The 17,395-nt window shown below is 45.3% G+C and overlaps 2 protein-coding genes across 3 annotated transcripts in view; one reads left to right on the top strand and one right to left on the bottom strand.

The window, feature by feature from the left end:
* Nucleotides 1-6,497, top strand: part of DNAAF11 (dynein axonemal assembly factor 11) — a 28,270-nt gene extending 21,773 nt beyond the window's left edge. The window contains exon 10 of the mRNA XM_056332836.1: nucleotides 3,712-6,497. Coding sequence (XP_056188811.1) covers nucleotides 3,712-3,753 — 42 coding nt within the window. The 3' untranslated portion in view covers nucleotides 3,754-6,497. The remainder of the gene's footprint in view (nucleotides 1-3,711) is intronic.
* LOC130146575 (heat shock factor protein 5-like) overlaps nucleotides 2,484-17,395 on the bottom strand; it is a 28,138-nt gene continuing 13,226 nt past the window's right edge. The window contains exons 4-5 of one of the 2 annotated variants that reach the window (XR_008820957.1): nucleotides 6,504-6,614; nucleotides 2,484-3,316 (exon numbers count right to left, since the gene is read on the bottom strand). Coding sequence is in view for 1 of the 2 variants with exons in the window: in XM_056332837.1 (XP_056188812.1) it covers nucleotides 10,313-10,333 (21 nt within the window). In the remaining variant the exon portion in view is untranslated. Of the gene's footprint in view, nucleotides 3,317-6,503; nucleotides 6,615-7,125; nucleotides 10,334-17,395 lie in introns of those variants that run through there. The other variant, XM_056332837.1, reaches the window with a different exon arrangement.

Below are 17,395 nucleotides of genomic sequence, written 5' to 3'. Positions count from 1 at the left end.
ACAGGACCAGAGGTGATGGGCACAAACTGAAACACAGGAGGTTCCCTCTGAACATCAGAAAACACTTTTTTACTGTGAGGCTGACTGAGTGCTGGCACAGGTTGCCCAGGGAGGTAATGGAGTTTCCCTCCTTGGAGATATTCCAAAACCGTCTGGACATGGTCCTGGGCAACTGGCCCTAGGTGGCCCTCTCTGACCGGGTGACCACCAGAGCTGCCTTCCAACCTCAACCATTCTGTGAGTTTCTGTGAACTCCATGGATTTGCTGACCAAAGCTGGATTTGTGCTACTTCACAGCAATTGCATGTTGACACTAACCTATTCTTCTTTGTTCTGTATTATAGTCACAGAACCTGTTCTCTTCCCCCAGGACTGAATTTGAGTGCACAAGTTATATTTTTGGGATACATATTCTTTTCAAATGCTCTCTATCCATACAAATTTTATTGATATTAATATGATGCAACCTAGGCAGCAAAGTATTATGAATAAAGATTAGCAAAAGCTGGAAGGCCAGTAGATATTTTTCTTCCAGAACATTATGGCTGAGATTATCAGCAACGTTTGAAAATAGTATTTTGAGATCATTAATTTAATATGAATTCCTTTTAGTAAGATAATTGGAAGAACAGAGTTCATGCAACTTCTTTCAGGCTGTATCAGTGATAATACCAGCCTAATGACTACCTTGCACTGTATTTAACCTTTTTGTTGCTGATAAACAATTATTACAAACATAAAATTATTTGCAACTCGATAAATGGCCTAGCACATTCCTTAGGCAATTAAAATGTTAAAAATGCTATTAAACTAAAAATAATCTCCTGTAATATGCTTTTTGCAACACTATCCTGAAAAGATCTCTCTCTCCTCAGTAACAGAACAGAAAGCTAACTGAGTTCAGTAAGTGTTTTTCACTTGCTTTAGTGAGTTTCTGATCAGGTTACTAAACATTTCACCATTCATCTTCCAGCCCTTTCATAGTTCCCTAGCATTTAAAATGAAAAACAAAACCTCTTTTCTTGCCTCTTTGATGACCTTGCCACACCAGAGATGCTGGAGATACTAAATTCCACATGACGTAAAAGAAAGCAACTAATTCTAACCTTCTTTTCTAGAAACATTTTTCTTGTACTATTTACTGCACAACAAATCACTGCAGAATGGGTGTCTTTCTAAGGCAGTGTCTACCAACGTATTTTGGAAGGTTATCAAAACAAACTGAAGGACACGACATTCAGTGAAATGATATTGTGACACTTTTAAAGTGTAGTGTTTATGCCTTAATAATAATCTGTGCAGAGATTTTGCACAAGTAAGGAGTTGACAGTGACTACATTGTACATGCTTCATTTTCTGGGAAAAATATTTATGACATGATGCTTTTCAAACTTTGGATCTATGCTCTGGCAGTATTATCTTTGCTGATGATGCAGGAAAATTAAAACCTGCGTTTCTTTAATAGACTTTGAACAAAATTGGCATATTACATTGGTGATTTTATAAAATGTCATCAGTAGATTACATCAGTAGCATTTTAAATAATGTCTGAAAACAACCCAAACCTCAAACCCCGGTGTTATTAGCAAGCAGTTTCTATTTGGTGTTCTGAGACACTCTGTATCATGTTTTAAAACTTTATTTCAGTGAATCAGAGAGAATAAATTGGACTTTTTGTTTAATTTTTTTATTATAGATGCAGTCATAAAAGAATTCTGACAGCTTTTGATTGCCTGGACCTTCAAAAGCCTTTAGAAATGTAAAGATTACTGAGTTAAGTTCCTTAATGAATTTAGAAATAGGAGTGGTATGTATTATGTGTGTGGGTGTAAAGGTTATTTGATAGAATTACGTTATATCATTCTCAATTATCCTAGGTATGGTAACTGCAGAATTATTTTGTTACCATAAAAGGCACATGGAGACATACAGCTGTGGAACCCTAGAAATATATTCATCCTTCACAATAAATGTGTTTCAGGGAAATTGTTACTCAGTGGAATTCCCACTGTAAAGGAAGAAAGCCACTGTAGAAAAAACATGTGGACTGAAGAAATGACTCAGCTTAAAAATATAGTTTTCACATATTTATTCTGTTTTCTCAAATATATTCCAGATTCTATTTAACACATCCATTTCTAGAATTCTCTGATAGTGATCTTAAAAGCAGTCTCCTTTCAGTTTTCTGATTAATGCAGATATTGGCAATAGTTTCATAGAGTAACTTTAAGAAAACTTCATTATCTTAATTTATTTCATCTTCCTGTATACCACAGGCTTTATGTTTCATACAGTTATCTTTCTACTGAGCCCAAAACCTTATTTTTGGCCACAGTTGAAGCTATGGCAGTTCTGTTTTCCAGAAGAGTTATCCTCACTTGATGACTGTCACTGGGAGGTGGACAGTCAGTTTGGTGAAGCTCACATACCATTGTTGCATATAGAGTTGTGTTTCAAAAAAGAATAAAAAAAATTACAGAGTATCACTTTTTTTTAATTTATTTATTTTCTTGAACAGAGGTAGGAGGACATCTTTTGAACAGGGAAGCTTTTACATCAAACAATATTTGGTAATGGATAATAGATGTTCTAGTAGGAAAATTCTAACCCTTTCCTAAGTTCCAGGATCACTTCTTTTCAAGGAAGTCTTTTTTGTTGATTGCAAAATCAGCAAATTTCCTTCCCATCGTTGATGATATGCTCTGAGGGCAAAGTAAGGAACATTAGTCTCAAGGGGATCAAAGGAATGAAATATTGTTAAAGGAACAGAACACCAGAGGGCCTCCTGAGAACAGAGGGAAGGTCCAAAGAAACAGATTTACTTTCACCAGAGTATATACAGAATTAGAGGGGATCAGCCTTTTCACAATGAATTTCAGAACCAAATGACAAAAGCTACAAGCTCTGTCTTACTTCTTCCAGATTTTAGAACAGAGGCTTTAAATTCATTGGGCTTCTGGAACAGACTACTTTTGAATAATTTGCACTAAGAAATACTCGATAAAATGAACTATTTAGTATAGTTTATTTCTGTCATCTGGGTCCCTCTCCCATGATGTTGTTAAGAAGGGAAAAAGATACTCTTTTGCCCTGAGATACCCTTTTGTCAATAACACATCTTCCAAAAAATGGCGATGGATGTATTTTCTTTGGGAAAGGGAATTCACTTGGACTTCGAACTTTAGCAAAGGAGCTGAGGGAGTTTGTGGTCACTTGTTCCTTATATAAAGAGGGAGGAGAAGTCCAGTCTTCTTCAATATTCTTCAGCAGCAAATTCTTCAATAAAAATGTCTGATTTAGCACATGGACACCAGGACTGAAATGCAAATGAGAGACACATCATGAACCAGTTAATTAGCTATGAAGAAAATCAGTAATGTCCATTATTAACATGGTACTAAACATGACAGCATATGTTTAAATAGAAATGTATGTATATATTTAAATATTATACGTGTGTGTATATATATATATATACACACACGTATATATTTTAATATAATTTCATTCAGTTCATTGGGTTAACATTGTTTTATGTATGTGTTTCAAGCTGAGTGAAGAGTGTTAAAATCTAACAGAAAGGGTAAATATCACAAGAGAAAATGTATTTAGACCCACTTAATTTTTCCATTTTTGAGAGATTATTTAAATGCTGGTGAGCATAAATATCAGCTTTTATGAGAATTATTTTTCTGCCTATTTTTATTTTAGGCTAAAGAAGTAATCTTGGATAAGCAAAAAGTCTCAACTTAAACATTCTAACTACAATACACTGGAAAAAAATACAAGAAGGTAATTCCTTTTTTCTTCTGCATTAGTTTTACTTTTTGTCTGTGTGTTATTCATCTCCCAGAATATATGCTTCTTATTATGTTATTGTTGAAAGCATGAAATTATTGCTTTGTGTAGAGAAAAACTATGTCTAAAATCTTTAGACTAATAGCCTGTCTGGTGCCGTTTATCAAGTGGTCTGCTCCAACAGCAAAGCCAAAAAAGCACTTACTTCTGCCCATCAGTTTTGTTCCGTCAGCTCATTCATATTATTAAACTGGTATATACTAAAACTAAATCACCTACTGAGAATTGCCTCTGTAGAGCTCCTTCCTATGTAACCCAAGTCTGAAAACCATTTAGAAAGCAATGATTTTGAAAATCTCTCATGAATGTGTTTTCTTGCTTGTATATAGGTTGAGCTGCTGCACTAATAAATAGGTTCAAAAGGAAATTCTGTGAGGTTTTATAACATATATCCAGTCTATTAAAAGTGATGTAAACTCCAGTTCTTGAAATCTTGTAGTTAATGATTGCCAGAAGCAAACAAATATTAGTGATGCGTTATTTTTTGTTTTTAGTCTTAGTGTTACTAGCTATTGTGGTAGATAGACACTAGGGCTGATGGACACTTGGCCTAAATACAAATACTGTGATGTATCTTTTAATCTTTCCTTTTCCTCTTGCAATAGTCAATGGTATTTATACCAATGTAGTAACAATAAAGTTTGTTTATTTTTCTCTGTTTATATTTCAAGTGCTGCATTTGTTTCTGTGTTTGATTTCATTGTGGTGAATGTTGATGTAATGTTAGTGAAAATATAGCATTATGGATTGTGTGCATTCTTGGTCTCAATATTTAGAACACTGGCAAAATGGCTCTGCAGGAGTCAGTTGTCATTAATTCTGTGCTTTATTTCTTATTTTAAAAATACTAATTTTAATAATCTTAATTTTTATAAATGTCAGTCATGACTTCTTTTCTTGAACAACCTGCATGATGAGGAGGACATGATAGGGCAACTCTAAGAACTTGTTGGATTCCTAATGAGCCACAAGCACTGCACCCTTTGCTTAGACAACAGTAATTGTACCAGTGCACCGTCTTGATTACTGAGTATTTCAAATATTTTTAAAAGGTTCAAAGCAAACATTGGATGCTTAATCTCCATGATATTTGAAAAGTCATAGCAGTCAGGTGAAATCCCCATGACTGGAAAAAGGGAAACATTGCACTCATTCTTAAAAGGTTTTAGAAAGGAGGACCCTGGGTACTACAAACCTGTCAGACTTACTGCTGTGCCTGGGAAGATCATGGAACAGATTCTCCTAGAAGCTGTGCTAAGGCACATGGAGCACAGGGAGGTGATTTGAGACAGCTGGCATGGCTTCACCAAGGGCAAGCCTAGCTGGCTGACCAACCTAGTGGCCTTCTATGATGGAGTGAGTACATCAGTGGACAAGGGAAATGCTAAGGTTGTTGTCTATCTGGACTTCTGTAAGGCCTTTGCCACTGTGCCCCGCAACATTCTTCTCTCTAAATTAGAGAGAGATGGCTTTGATGGGTGAACTCTTTGGTGGGTAAGGAATTGGCTAGATGGTCACATCCAGGGGTAGTAGTTAATGGCTCAGTGTGCGGATAGAGGTCAGTGACAAGTGCTGCCCTCTGTACTGGTCCCAGTACTGTTTAATATCTTCATCATTGACATAGTGGGATCAAGTGCACCCTCAGCTAGTTTGGCAATGACACACCAAGCTGAGTGGTGCAGATGACATGCTGGAGAGAAGGGATGCCGTCCAGAGGGACCTGGACAAGCTTGAGAGGCGGGCCTGTGCAAACCTCATGAAGTTCAACAAGGCCAAGTGCATGGTCCTGCACATGGCTCAGGGCAACCCCTGGTATCAATACAGGCATTGGGAGATGAAAGGATTGAGAGCAACCCTGCAGAGAAGGACATGGGGGTACAGGTGGATGAAAATCTCGGCATGACCTGGTAGTGTGTGACTGCAGCCCAGAAAGACAACCAGATCCTGGGCTGCATCAAAAGCTGAGCGTGGTGATTCTCACCCTCTACTCCCCTCTGGTGATAGCCCACCTAGAGTACTGCATCCAGCTCTGGAGTCCTCAGTACAGGAAAGACATGAAGCTGTTGGAGCAGGCCCAGAGGACAAAAATCATCGGAGGGATACAATACCTTCCCTATGAGGAAAGGCTGAGAGAGCTGGGGTTGCTCAGCCTGGAAAGAGAAGGCTCCAAGGAGATCTTATTGTGACCTTTCATACTAAAAGAGAGCTTATAAGGAAGAAGGAAACAGACCTTTTTAATAGGGCCTGTAACGATAGGACAAGGGGTAATGGTTTTAACCTGACAAAGGGTAGATTGAGACTGGATATAAAGAAGAAATTCTTTATGACGCAGGTGGTGAAACATGGGAACAAGTTGCCCAGAGAGGTGGTAGATGCCCCATCCCTGGAAACATTCAAGGTCAGGCTGGACAGAGCTCTGAGCAACCTGATCTAGTGAAGATGTCCCTGCTCTTTGCAGGTGGGTTGGGACTAGATGACCTTTAAAGGTCCCTTCCAACCCAAACTATTCTATGATTCTATTCTATGATTCTACTTTGCAAAAGGAATGGTTCTTTCCCACAGAATTACAGCTAAAGGTTCAGATATATTAAAAGAAATCAGTTTGAAAAATTCTTAAATTTTTTCCAGGAGAAATATAGACCTACCTTCATGAGATAACTGATATTATCTTTCTTCCAAATAGATTCCGCCAAACAGCAAAAGAGTTGGCAACTTGTGGATTAAGAGCATAGCTTTCCTTAGAACCCTCTGTGGTTCTTGACAAAGCAGAATTAAAAACAGATCAGCGAGTTCTGGTCTATACACATCTTTTATAATGAAATAAGGAACATAAGGAGTTGATTTCTATTTAAGTAGTTCAAGCACTGCAAATCTGACTGCTGTTAAATGTCTTTATCCTTGTATCTAAGTAAGATTGCAGTGGTTGACTAAAACAGCAGGTGTTATACAAAATACAATGTAACGCATTAGGTTAGAAATCTGACTTACATTCTACTGGAAGAATTTCTTAGTCGTAGTATGTAATCTGTGGTGCTTTTTTTTTTTCAGTTGGTACTTTGATGGGTTTTTTTGAAGGGTGGGGGTGTGTTTGTTTTGTTGTTTTAATCTGGATCCTGAAGGGGGAAACAAAAGACAATCATATGCTGCTGGGATGTTCACCCATAAATGCCTTTGAACAAGTTATTCAGTGTCAGCCAGATTGCACTAGCTGGGAGAGACATCAAATATATAATATTTCCTGTAAGTTATATTAAACTTGGGGCCAAGAAAACTTTGATGTTTTTAATCACTGTATTGGATTTAATTCCAACTTTTTTCTCGTAAGCATGTCATCATAAGACTCATCAACAAAACTGCCTTTATACTTTACATTTTCACAGTGATGAACAAGCATTCATTTCCTTTCCTTGGAGAACTCATTTCCTCTCCTTCTCTCCCCTCCCCAACCCTCCCCTCTCCTCTCCAGGGGAGAGTGGAGAGGAGGGGAGGGGAAGGCAGAATTGTTCAGAGGCGAGGAGAGGAGTGGAGTGGTGGGGGAAGGGTAAGGGGACAGGATGAGAAAAAGAGCAGAAAGGAGGAGAGGAGAGAGGAAAGGGGAGGGAGAGGGGAGGAGGGCCAGAGCCACGGGTGTTCTAGTCCCGATCCCGATCTGTGGGGGTCCTGGTCCCGACCCACGGGAGTCCTGGTCCCGGTCCCCATCCAGGTCCCAACCCGCGGAGGACCCAGAGCCAATCCCAGCCCCAGTGGTCCCAGTCCTGATCTTCATCCCGGTCCCCATCCCGATCCCAGTCCCAAGCTGCGGGTGTCCTGGTCCCAAACTACGGGAATCCTGGTCCTGGTCCCTATCCGCTGGGGTCTCAATCATGAGGATCCTGGTCCTGGTCTCGAGCCACAGGGATCCCCTGTCCCAAGCTGCCGGGATGCTGGTCCCGCTTCTGCTCCTGATCCTGGTCCCAAGCCATGGGGATCCTGGTCCCGGGCCGTGGGGGCCTTGATCATGGGGGTCCCGGTCCGGGTCCCAGTTCCGATCCCCGTCCTGGTCCCAAGCTGCAGGGGTCACGGTCCTGGTCCTGTCCCAGTCCCAAGCCACGGGGGTCTCTGTCTCGGTCCCAGTCTGCATCCTGAGCCACAGGGGTCCCGGTCCCAATCCCAGTAATGAGCCGCAAGGGTCCTGGTTCCAATACACAAAGGTCTCGATCATAGGGGTCCCGGTCCCAGTCACAGTCCTGAGCCACAGGGGTCCCCGTCCCAGTACCAGTACCGGTCCCAAACCCTGAGCAGAACCATGGGGGTCCCGGTCCCAGTTTCAGTCTTGGTGCTGGGGCAGAGCCGAGGGGGTCCCCGTCCCGGTCCTGGAGCAAGCTGCGGGGGTCCCAGTCCAGGTCCAAGTCCTGGACCCAGTCCTGAGCCCAAGCTGCGGGAGTCCCGGTCCCGGGGCAGAGCTGCAGGGGTCCCAGTCACTGTCCCGGTCCTGAGCCGCAGGGGTCTTGATCCTGGTCACAGTCCCGGTCCTGAGCCGCAGGGGTCCCTGTCCCGGTACCGGTCCCGATCCTCAAGCAGAACCGTGGGGGTCCCTGTCCTGGTGCCAGGGCAGAGCCAAGGGGGTCCTGGTCCCGGACCCAGTCCCAAGACCAAGTCGCAAGAGTCCTGGTCCCAGTCCTGGGGCAGACCTGCGGGGGTCCCGGTCACTGTCCCACTCCCGAGCCACGGGGATCCCGATTCTGGTCCCAGTCCCAGTCCCTGTCCCCATCCATGGGCTGAGCCGCGGGGGTCTCGGTCCCTTTCCCGGTCCAGTCGCGGGGAAGAGCCTTGCTGGTAGCAGTCCCCATCCCATTCTGGGTCCCGCGGGTCCCCGTCCCGGTCCCGAGCCACAGGTGTCCCAGTCCTCGTCCCAATACCGGTCCCAAACTGCGGGGGTCCTGGTCCCAGGAGTCCCAGTCCTGAGCCACGACGGTCCCAGTCTCATCCTGAGCCCCAGAGGTCCCGGTCCTGTGCAGTCAGGGTCCCACTCCCAGTCCTGAGCCTTGGGGATCCCGGTCCCGATTTCATCCCGAGCCATGGGGGTCCCAGTCGTGGTCTCATCCCGAGCCGTGGGGGTGCTGGTCCCAGGCATCTTGGCCGCAGTCCCGAGCCACAGGGGTCCCAGAGATCCTGGTCATCCCAGTCGCAGTCTCATTCCAAGACCCAGGTGTCCTGGTCCCAGGGGTCCCAGTCATGGTCTCGTCCTGAGCTGCAGGGGTCCCTGTGCCAGGGGTCCTGGTCCCGGTCTCATCCCAGGCCATGGGGTCCCACTCCTGGTCCCGTCCCAGGGGGTCCCAGGGGTCCCCATTGCAGGGGTCCCTCTCCTGGTCCCGAGCCGCAGGGGTCCCAGTCCCAGGGGTCCCATTCCTGGTCCGTAGCTGTGGGGTTCCCCATCCTGGGGGTCCTGCTCCCAGTCCCAAGCTGTGGGAGTCCCAGTCTGGGGGTCTCAGTCACAGTCTCGTCCCAAGACCCGGGGGTCCCAGTCCCTGGGGTCAAAGTCCCAGTGCCGAGCCATGGGGGTCCCAGTCCTGGGCTCATCCCAGGCCCAGGGGGTCCAGCTCCTGGGGATCCCTGTCCCGGGGTCAAATTTCTGGTCCTGGTGGTCCCGCTCCTAATTCCAGTCCTGAGCCGCAGGGGTCCCGGTCCCAGGGGTCCCAGTCCTGAGCTGCAATGGTCCCGGGGGTCTGTAAGAGTAGGTCCAAAGAGAATGATATTGTCTCAACATTGCTAACAGAGACCTGGAGATGGAGTGCGGTCCTTATGGACACCGAGACCCAGAGACCCTGGGAAGGAGAACTGCACGGTACGAGGAGTGCTCTGCTGGTCCCTGATACAGTAAGGCCGCATAACAGCTGTCCAGAAGATGGATCACAACTGTTGTCACAGAAATGAACCAGAAAACTTGAACTCCAGGTGAATTTCCTTCATTATAATACAAAACCACACCTCCTGGTCTGAAGCCACCTGCCTCTAAGGCAAACCACGCCTCAGGCACCCCTCTTTGGACATGCTGGTAACCTTGCTTGAGAAGGTGGAGACTGGCAACAGTCCATGGGCCGGAGGAGCAGCAAGGTGTGTTGCTTGGCATAAAGGATGACTCCTTAGCAACTGAACTTTGGAGATCTTCCCCACCAAGGATCCCAACGATCAGGACTGGCGGGATGCTGCCTAGATCTGGGACCATAGGCACACCTTGGACCTGTGGTGGTAGCTATAATCCTCTTTCCTTTTCTTTTTACTTTACCTTTCCTTCCCTTCCTGTTACTCTATCACATGCAGCTTTATGGAAAAACAATAAAGTTGTGCTGTTTGATCAAACCATGACCTCTTGGCATGGTCGCCTTGATTTTTTGTGCTTTGAGATCATAGTAAATGAACCATCACCAGTCCACTGAGTGGATCATGACAGTAGGTCTCTCATTAAGACCTTTGCTCAGATAAGAAGATCTCCTCCCTGCAAAGACAAGAAATGTGAGATAATCACAGGACAGTCTTTTCTGGTCAGCACAGTCAATTAAATACGCAGCTTTCCACAGAAGAGCATGCATAGTCTCAGAACCCATTCTCCCTTTTTGTTTTTCAAGAAGTAGCTTTGAAGTATGATGAACATATTCCACAATGGCTTGATGAGTTGGGGAATGTGAGATGCCAGTAACATGTTCCACCCCCCAAGAGGCAAGGAACTTGGCCATGCGTGCAGATGAATATGCTGGTCCATTGTCTGTCTTGAGATGCTTCAGAAACCCCAAAGCAGCCCAAGCCTGTCAAAGATGTGAAAAGCCATCCAGAGACTTCTCCCCAGTATGGGCCAATGTTCGCACAACTTTTGAGATGGTATCAACAGAGACATGAACATACTGTGAATGACCAAAAGAAGGCACGTGTGTGACGTCAGATTGCCACAGATCCAAGGACTGATATCCATGTGGATTGACCCTTTGTGGAAACGTCAGTCTGGGACTCAATCACTGACACTCTGGACAAGTGGTGATGATGGATTTTGCATCCATAAAAGATATTTTAAAATTGACAGACCAGTGCCCAAGCCCCCTGATAAAAAAATTGATGAGACGTGAGGACCTGTCATATCAGATCAGGCACTGGAGGAGTCCAAGCGGGAGCTGCAAGAGCATCAGCACGGGCATTCCCTTCACAGATGAATCCTGGCAATCCAGTGTGACTGCAGACGTACTGAATGTAATATCTATGAGTACACTGGTTTACTGTTACCCATAATTTTTTTAATTTAAAAAGTCATTCTGAATTTACCTCCTTAAGCAGCACACAGTCAATGTGTCACGCAACATCCGCAACATAAGCAGAGTCTGTAACAATGTTTACAGCACACTGAGCAAGTGTTTTAAAGGCAACAAGGACAGCACTAAGTTCAACCAACTGAGGTGACCCCTGTGTCAAGTGTATCAATTCTTGCCATTGCTTCCCATCATACCAAGTGACCACTGCCTTTCCCAATTTCCCCAAATCATCTGTAAAGACCGTAGGGCCTTGCACTGGGCTATCTGCTACCGGTGGCTTTTGAAGTATTTGTATGTCCAACTAAGTTTGTAACAACTTATGACTGGGAAGATGATAGGATATTTGTCCCTTAAATCCTTCCAGAGCTAACTGAAACAGTAAACTGTTTGCCAAACACCAGCACATTCAATGGGAATTATCAGGTGATTGGGATCTTGGCCCGTGAGCTGAAACGCACTGTGTACGTCCTTTGGTGATGATTTTTGGTACTAGTTCAGTCTGAGTGCTCACTGTCTTCCATGGTTGTACAGATAAAAATAACCACTCTAAGACATGTGGTGGATCCTGCCAGCCCTCATTCCATTGACCCAACAATCCCATGGGAAGACAGTTAACAATGACAACATATAAACTTATCAGAGTTTCTAAGTTTACACTGTGTACTCTTTTTTTTGTTGCAGACCATTGGCCACCCTCTCTAGGGCTAAGCTGGCTTCCTTAGTTAGTGATTGGGGAGACATTAAATCAGTGTCACCCTTCAACAGACCAAAGGGTGGTTTCAATTGTTCTGTTGTAAGGCCCAAGTATGGCCTTACCCAGTTTGTGGCCCCTAATAATTTTTGCAAATCCTTTAGGGTTCTGACATTTACTCGGAGCTGGATACTGTGGCTCAAGTGTTTGATCCAGCACTTTAACTCCCAAGTATTTCCACAGGGCTTGTTGCTGAATCTTTTCTGATGCTACACATAGCCTAAAGGTGACCAACGACTGCTGCAAAACTGGATACACTTGTTGAAGTTCAGCCTTATTTGCAGCTGGTACAAGAATATCACCCATATAATGATAGCGATGCACTTGTGGAAATTGTTCCCATACAGGTGACAATGCCTTTGCTACATACCATTGACATACAGTAGGACTGCTTTCCATACCCTGCAGAACACCATCCATTGGTATTGCTTACAAGGAGTCATATTGTTTCTGCTAGGTGTTGAAAAAGCAAATTTACATTTATCAGCTTCATGTAAAGGAATATTGAAAAAACAATCTTTTAAATCAATTACCAAAATGTCCCAGTTTCGTGGGATCATCATCGGGGAAGGCACATCTGATTGCAGGGCTCCCATTCCCTCCATTACACCTTTTACTTTCCTTAAATCTTTTAACACATGCCATTTGCCAGATTTCTTTTTTATCACAAACACAGGGGTATTCCAAGGACTATGGGAAGGTTCTAGGTGTCCTTGTGCTAATTGTTCTTCTACTAATTAGTTGGAGGGCTACACATTTTTCCTCAGGAAGGGCCCACTGTTCCACCCAAAGAGGGGTATCTGCCAAGTCAAAGGCAGGGTAGCTCTTTGTACACCCTCCATCAGTGGCCCCTATTAAAAATCCTTCTGGGTACCAATAATAACCCCCATTGTCCCAAAATGTCCTGTCCCCACAAATTCAGAGGGACATCAAGCACGTAGGGACAGATCGTTGCTGTCTGGCCCTCAGGATTTTGAGCTTGCACCATACATTGACTTTGGACACTGTCACACCACCCACTCCCACCAATATGGAACCTGCTGAGCAGACGGGCCAAGTGCAAGGCCAGATGTGTGCAGATGTACCAGTTACATCTGCTCCCATGTCAATCATTCCAGTCACCCGTATTGCCAGAGGGGTCCCTTTGGCAAAGGTGATTTTACAGGTTAGAATTGGCGAGCATTTTGTACACTCTGAGTCCAGAAAATTTGTGGTGTTCCTGTCAAACCGAACCCTTCTTTGCCCCGGACTTTGTCATGGGCATAATTAACTTGCACCCGGAAAGGAATTGATTGTGCAATCCAACTCCCTTCAGGAACTGACGTGGGGGGAGGAGGTCCACACCATCGCTTGAATCTGACCCATATAATCAGCATCAATGACTCCTGGTAAGACAAACAACCCTTGCAAAGTTACACTAGAATGTCCAAGCAACAGCACACTCAATTTATTGCCGATGGATCCCACAGCATTCGGTGGGACCTAATATCATCCTCTGTTTTGATGGTGGTTGCTGTGGTAACATCCAATCCGACGCTCCCTGAAGTCTGGGCTGTGAGTTGGCTGCATAAGCCTGGAATTGCTGTGGAGGATTCATTTGCATCATCATGCGGTCCCTCCCCGTGTTCCTCCCCCATTTCCCTGCTTTCTGTTGCCACCTGCAGGTAACTGTCCTTGACTGCTAAATTTAGATCTAGAGTATTTTGCAAAATGCCCCGGTTTGTTACATCGACCGCATACCAAACCAGAGCCATCAGCCCTTCCTGGCCTCAATCTCTTTGGACAGTCCTTCTTTAGGTGACCTTCTTGCCCACATGTGTAGCAACGGCAGGCAACCTTGTGGCTAGGCCACTCCACCACACCAGTCCCCTCCCCTCCCCCCCCACACGCCTCAGGGCTATTTAAATACTTAGCGAACGAGCTACAGCTGCTCATCATCCATGTCAATCAACCTGCTGCCTTCCAGGCAAGGCCACGGCTGCAGATTATCAGCGTTAATCAACCCACAGCCTTCATTTCTCTACAATTCACTACCTGGCACACTCACCCCCTGCCATTCCTCACTACCTGGCACAAACACACACCCCAAACCCACGCTGGCTCAGTATCTGCCACACCTGCACCACACAATGGCTCACTATTTGGCACCCCTGCCAATGGCCATAGTTCACCACCTGTTACATACACCCCCACCCGCACATACACCCATGGTACAATATCTGGCACCACCACCATCTCCCTCGCCAGTATGGCTCACTATCTGGCACCCCACCTGCCAGTACCAGCTTCTATGGTTCACTATCTGGCACACCCACCCCACAACATGGCTTACTGTCTGGCACACCAGCCCCCAGCCATGGATCACTATCTGGCGCACACACACACACACACACGGCTCACTATCTGGCACCCCACCCATCGGTAGCAGCTGACATGGCCCACTATATGGCACACCCATCCCCCTCCATGACTCACCATCTTGCACACCTGCCCCCCACTATGGATCACTATTCAGCACCCCCGAAGTCCATGGCTAACTATCTGGTTCCTGCATCCCATCTATACTTCAATATCTGGCATCTCTGTGGCTCACTATTTGGCACCATGCCACCGTCATGGGTCACTATCTGTCAGCCCGCCAGTATGGCTCACTGTCTGGCAACACAACCACTGGTACTGCCTGCTATGGCTCACTATCTGGCACCTCTCCCACCATGGCTATCTGGCACCCATGAGCCCGGACATGGCTCACTATCTGGCACACACACACCCCTAATACACACCCATGACACACTATCTGGCACCCGCTCCCTCCCCGTTGCTTCCATGGCTCACTATCTGGCACACCCGCGCCACTCCATGGCTCACTATTCATCACTGACCCCCCCACCATGTCTCACTATCTGGCACCTCACTCACCAGTACTGTCTGCCATGGCTCATTATATAGCACAAACACCCTCCTCGATGCCTGCCTATCTTGCATCCCCCAACACCCCTCCACCATGGCTCACTATCTGGCACCCCACTCACTGGTACCGGTTAACATGGCTCACTCTCTGGCACACACGTGCACACACACCCTGCAGCTTTGGCTCACTATCTGGCACCTCACCCTCCGGTACCGGCTTTAATGGAACACTATGTGGGACACCTGCCCACCACCCTGGCTCACTACCTGGCATCAGCCCTTCCCGCCTCTATGGCTCACTATCTTGCAACCCACCGGCATGGCTAACTATTTGGCACCCTATCCGCCAGTACCAGCTGAACAATGGCTCACTATCTGGCACACCCACCCCAACCCCCCTACAGCTCACTATTTGGCACCCCATCTGCTGGTACCAGTTGCTTTTGATCACTATCTGGCACATCTGCCCCCCTCCATGTGTCACTATCTGGCATACACACAAAGACACACAACCCCCTCAATGGCTCACTATCTGGCACTCCTCCCAGCCGATATGGCTCACTATCTGCCACCTCACCTGCCGATACCGGCTGATATGACTCATTATCTGGCACACACACACTCCACCATGGCAACTCCCTGGCACCCCGCCAGCTGGTACCAGCTGACATGGCTCACTATCTGGCACACACGTCCCCCGCTATGGCTAAATATCTGGCACCCCGCCGCCATGGCTCAGTATCTGGCACCCCACCCTCCAGTAGTGGCTGACATGGCTCACTATCTGGCATACCTGCTCCGCTCCATGGCTCACTATTCATCACTGACTCCACCTCCATGGCTCACTATCTGACACCCCACCCGCCAGTACCAGCTGACATCTCTGAGAAAACGTAGAATCTCTCTTACCGAGAGAGTTGCCTGTGTCTGAACCGCGTTTTTTCCTGGAGAAAGATTTTACAGATGAATCTATCTGTTCTACAGATTCGTTCACAGGCTCAGCTCCTGAAGTGAATTGTCTCTCTTCTGTCTCTGATGTCCTGGATTCACTTTTAACACTAGTATTCCTCCTTAAAAAAACACAACACAACAACAAAAGAAATAAAACCAAAGATCACTCAATGTTATCTTATAACAAAACTAATATAAACCAATAGAACAAAATAAAAGCTATTCTTCTCCACTCCAAAAGGGCATCTAACAGGTGGTGAACACTGCCTAGATAGTTGACATAGTAAGTGTTTTTAACTCAGAATTAAGGTTGCCAAATTGAAACAACCTCTTACAAAATATCGTATTAAGCAAAATACGAGATCAGAAAACTAGAACACACAAAGTTAGGGTATGTGTCCTCACAGTCTGAGCTTTACCCTCAGTTATCAAACTAGCTAGAAGAAATAAGCTAGAAGAAATCCAGGCGCGCTCATTGTTACCAGCACGTGTATTAACAACAACAGATCTAGCTCAAACAACTTGACAGAGCTGTGTGATGCAGAACCACACGTGAACCACACATTTCTGGTTGGGAATCTCACCCCACCCCATCCAGTCGTTAAGACATTAAGTAATAATGTGTTGCTTGCTTTTCGGAGCCCTCTGCTGCAGCTCCACATGGATTTTGCGGGCAACCATTTAGCAAACTGGTACATTTCCATGATCATGTGGCAAAAATCTGTAGCTTAAAAAAAAAAAAAAAAAAAGGCCAAACAACCAAGTTCTGTTTCATTTTCACTGAGGCAGTACAGGCCCAAAGTTAAGCACCTGGAATTTACCTTTAGACAGAAAAATTTTCTCACTATCACCTGTTCTAGAATAGTCATCTCTTCTGCAAATATCTTATCCATCAATAACCTAAAGATGAATGACTGCTCAGAGCCTGCAATGTTTCCTTCTATTACGGGGAAAAAACTTTTGAAAACCATTATGTGTGAGTTTACAGAAGACAAGAGGTCACACCTGGTAATAAGATAGTCTTTCCAAAAATCACGCTCACCACCTTGAGTCTGTCATTACTCAGTGTTGAATATATAACCTGCTATGTGTATACATATCAATAGAAACACACATACATTCCTTAACAAAGTTGTATAATAACATTCAAAAAGGCCTGTGCAAATGCAGTAATGGAGTACTCCAGGGAGAACTAGTTCCCTCCAACACACCTCCTGCACTTGCTGGATAGCCACTTGACTGTTTCTTTTTTTCCACTTTGAAATGTGCTGTCTGGATGTATTGCTTTAGTACTGTTAACAAGGCCACGTGAAAAACACGTGGCTAGCAGTGCCTTTTGTCTGATGTCTGAACCACAACTCCTTCCCAGGCACAAAAACAAAGAAGGCAGGCAGGCTGTAGGTCACTACCCTCACCAGCTAGAATCCAAGTCTCATGAGTGATGATGAGTCACTCACTATTCCTGGTGACATTTACATAATAGTAAATTTCCAGGAAAATTAGTGAGCAGCCTTAATCAAGTAGTGAGAGAAGGGAAGATTTCTCAAGTAAGCATTCTAAACTGGATATTCCACAGGACAACTGCTCTAGAAACAATTCTGCAAATTTCATTATTTAAAAAAAAAGAGAATAATGAAGAGCAATACCA

The sequence above is a fragment of the Falco biarmicus genome, chromosome 3 (assembly GCF_023638135.1).
Source record: "Falco biarmicus isolate bFalBia1 chromosome 3, bFalBia1.pri, whole genome shotgun sequence".
NCBI lineage: Eukaryota > Metazoa > Chordata > Aves > Falconiformes > Falconidae > Falco > Falco biarmicus.
The sequence above is the reverse complement of the archived record's forward strand: the minus strand, read 5'-3'. Positions and strand labels throughout refer to the sequence as shown.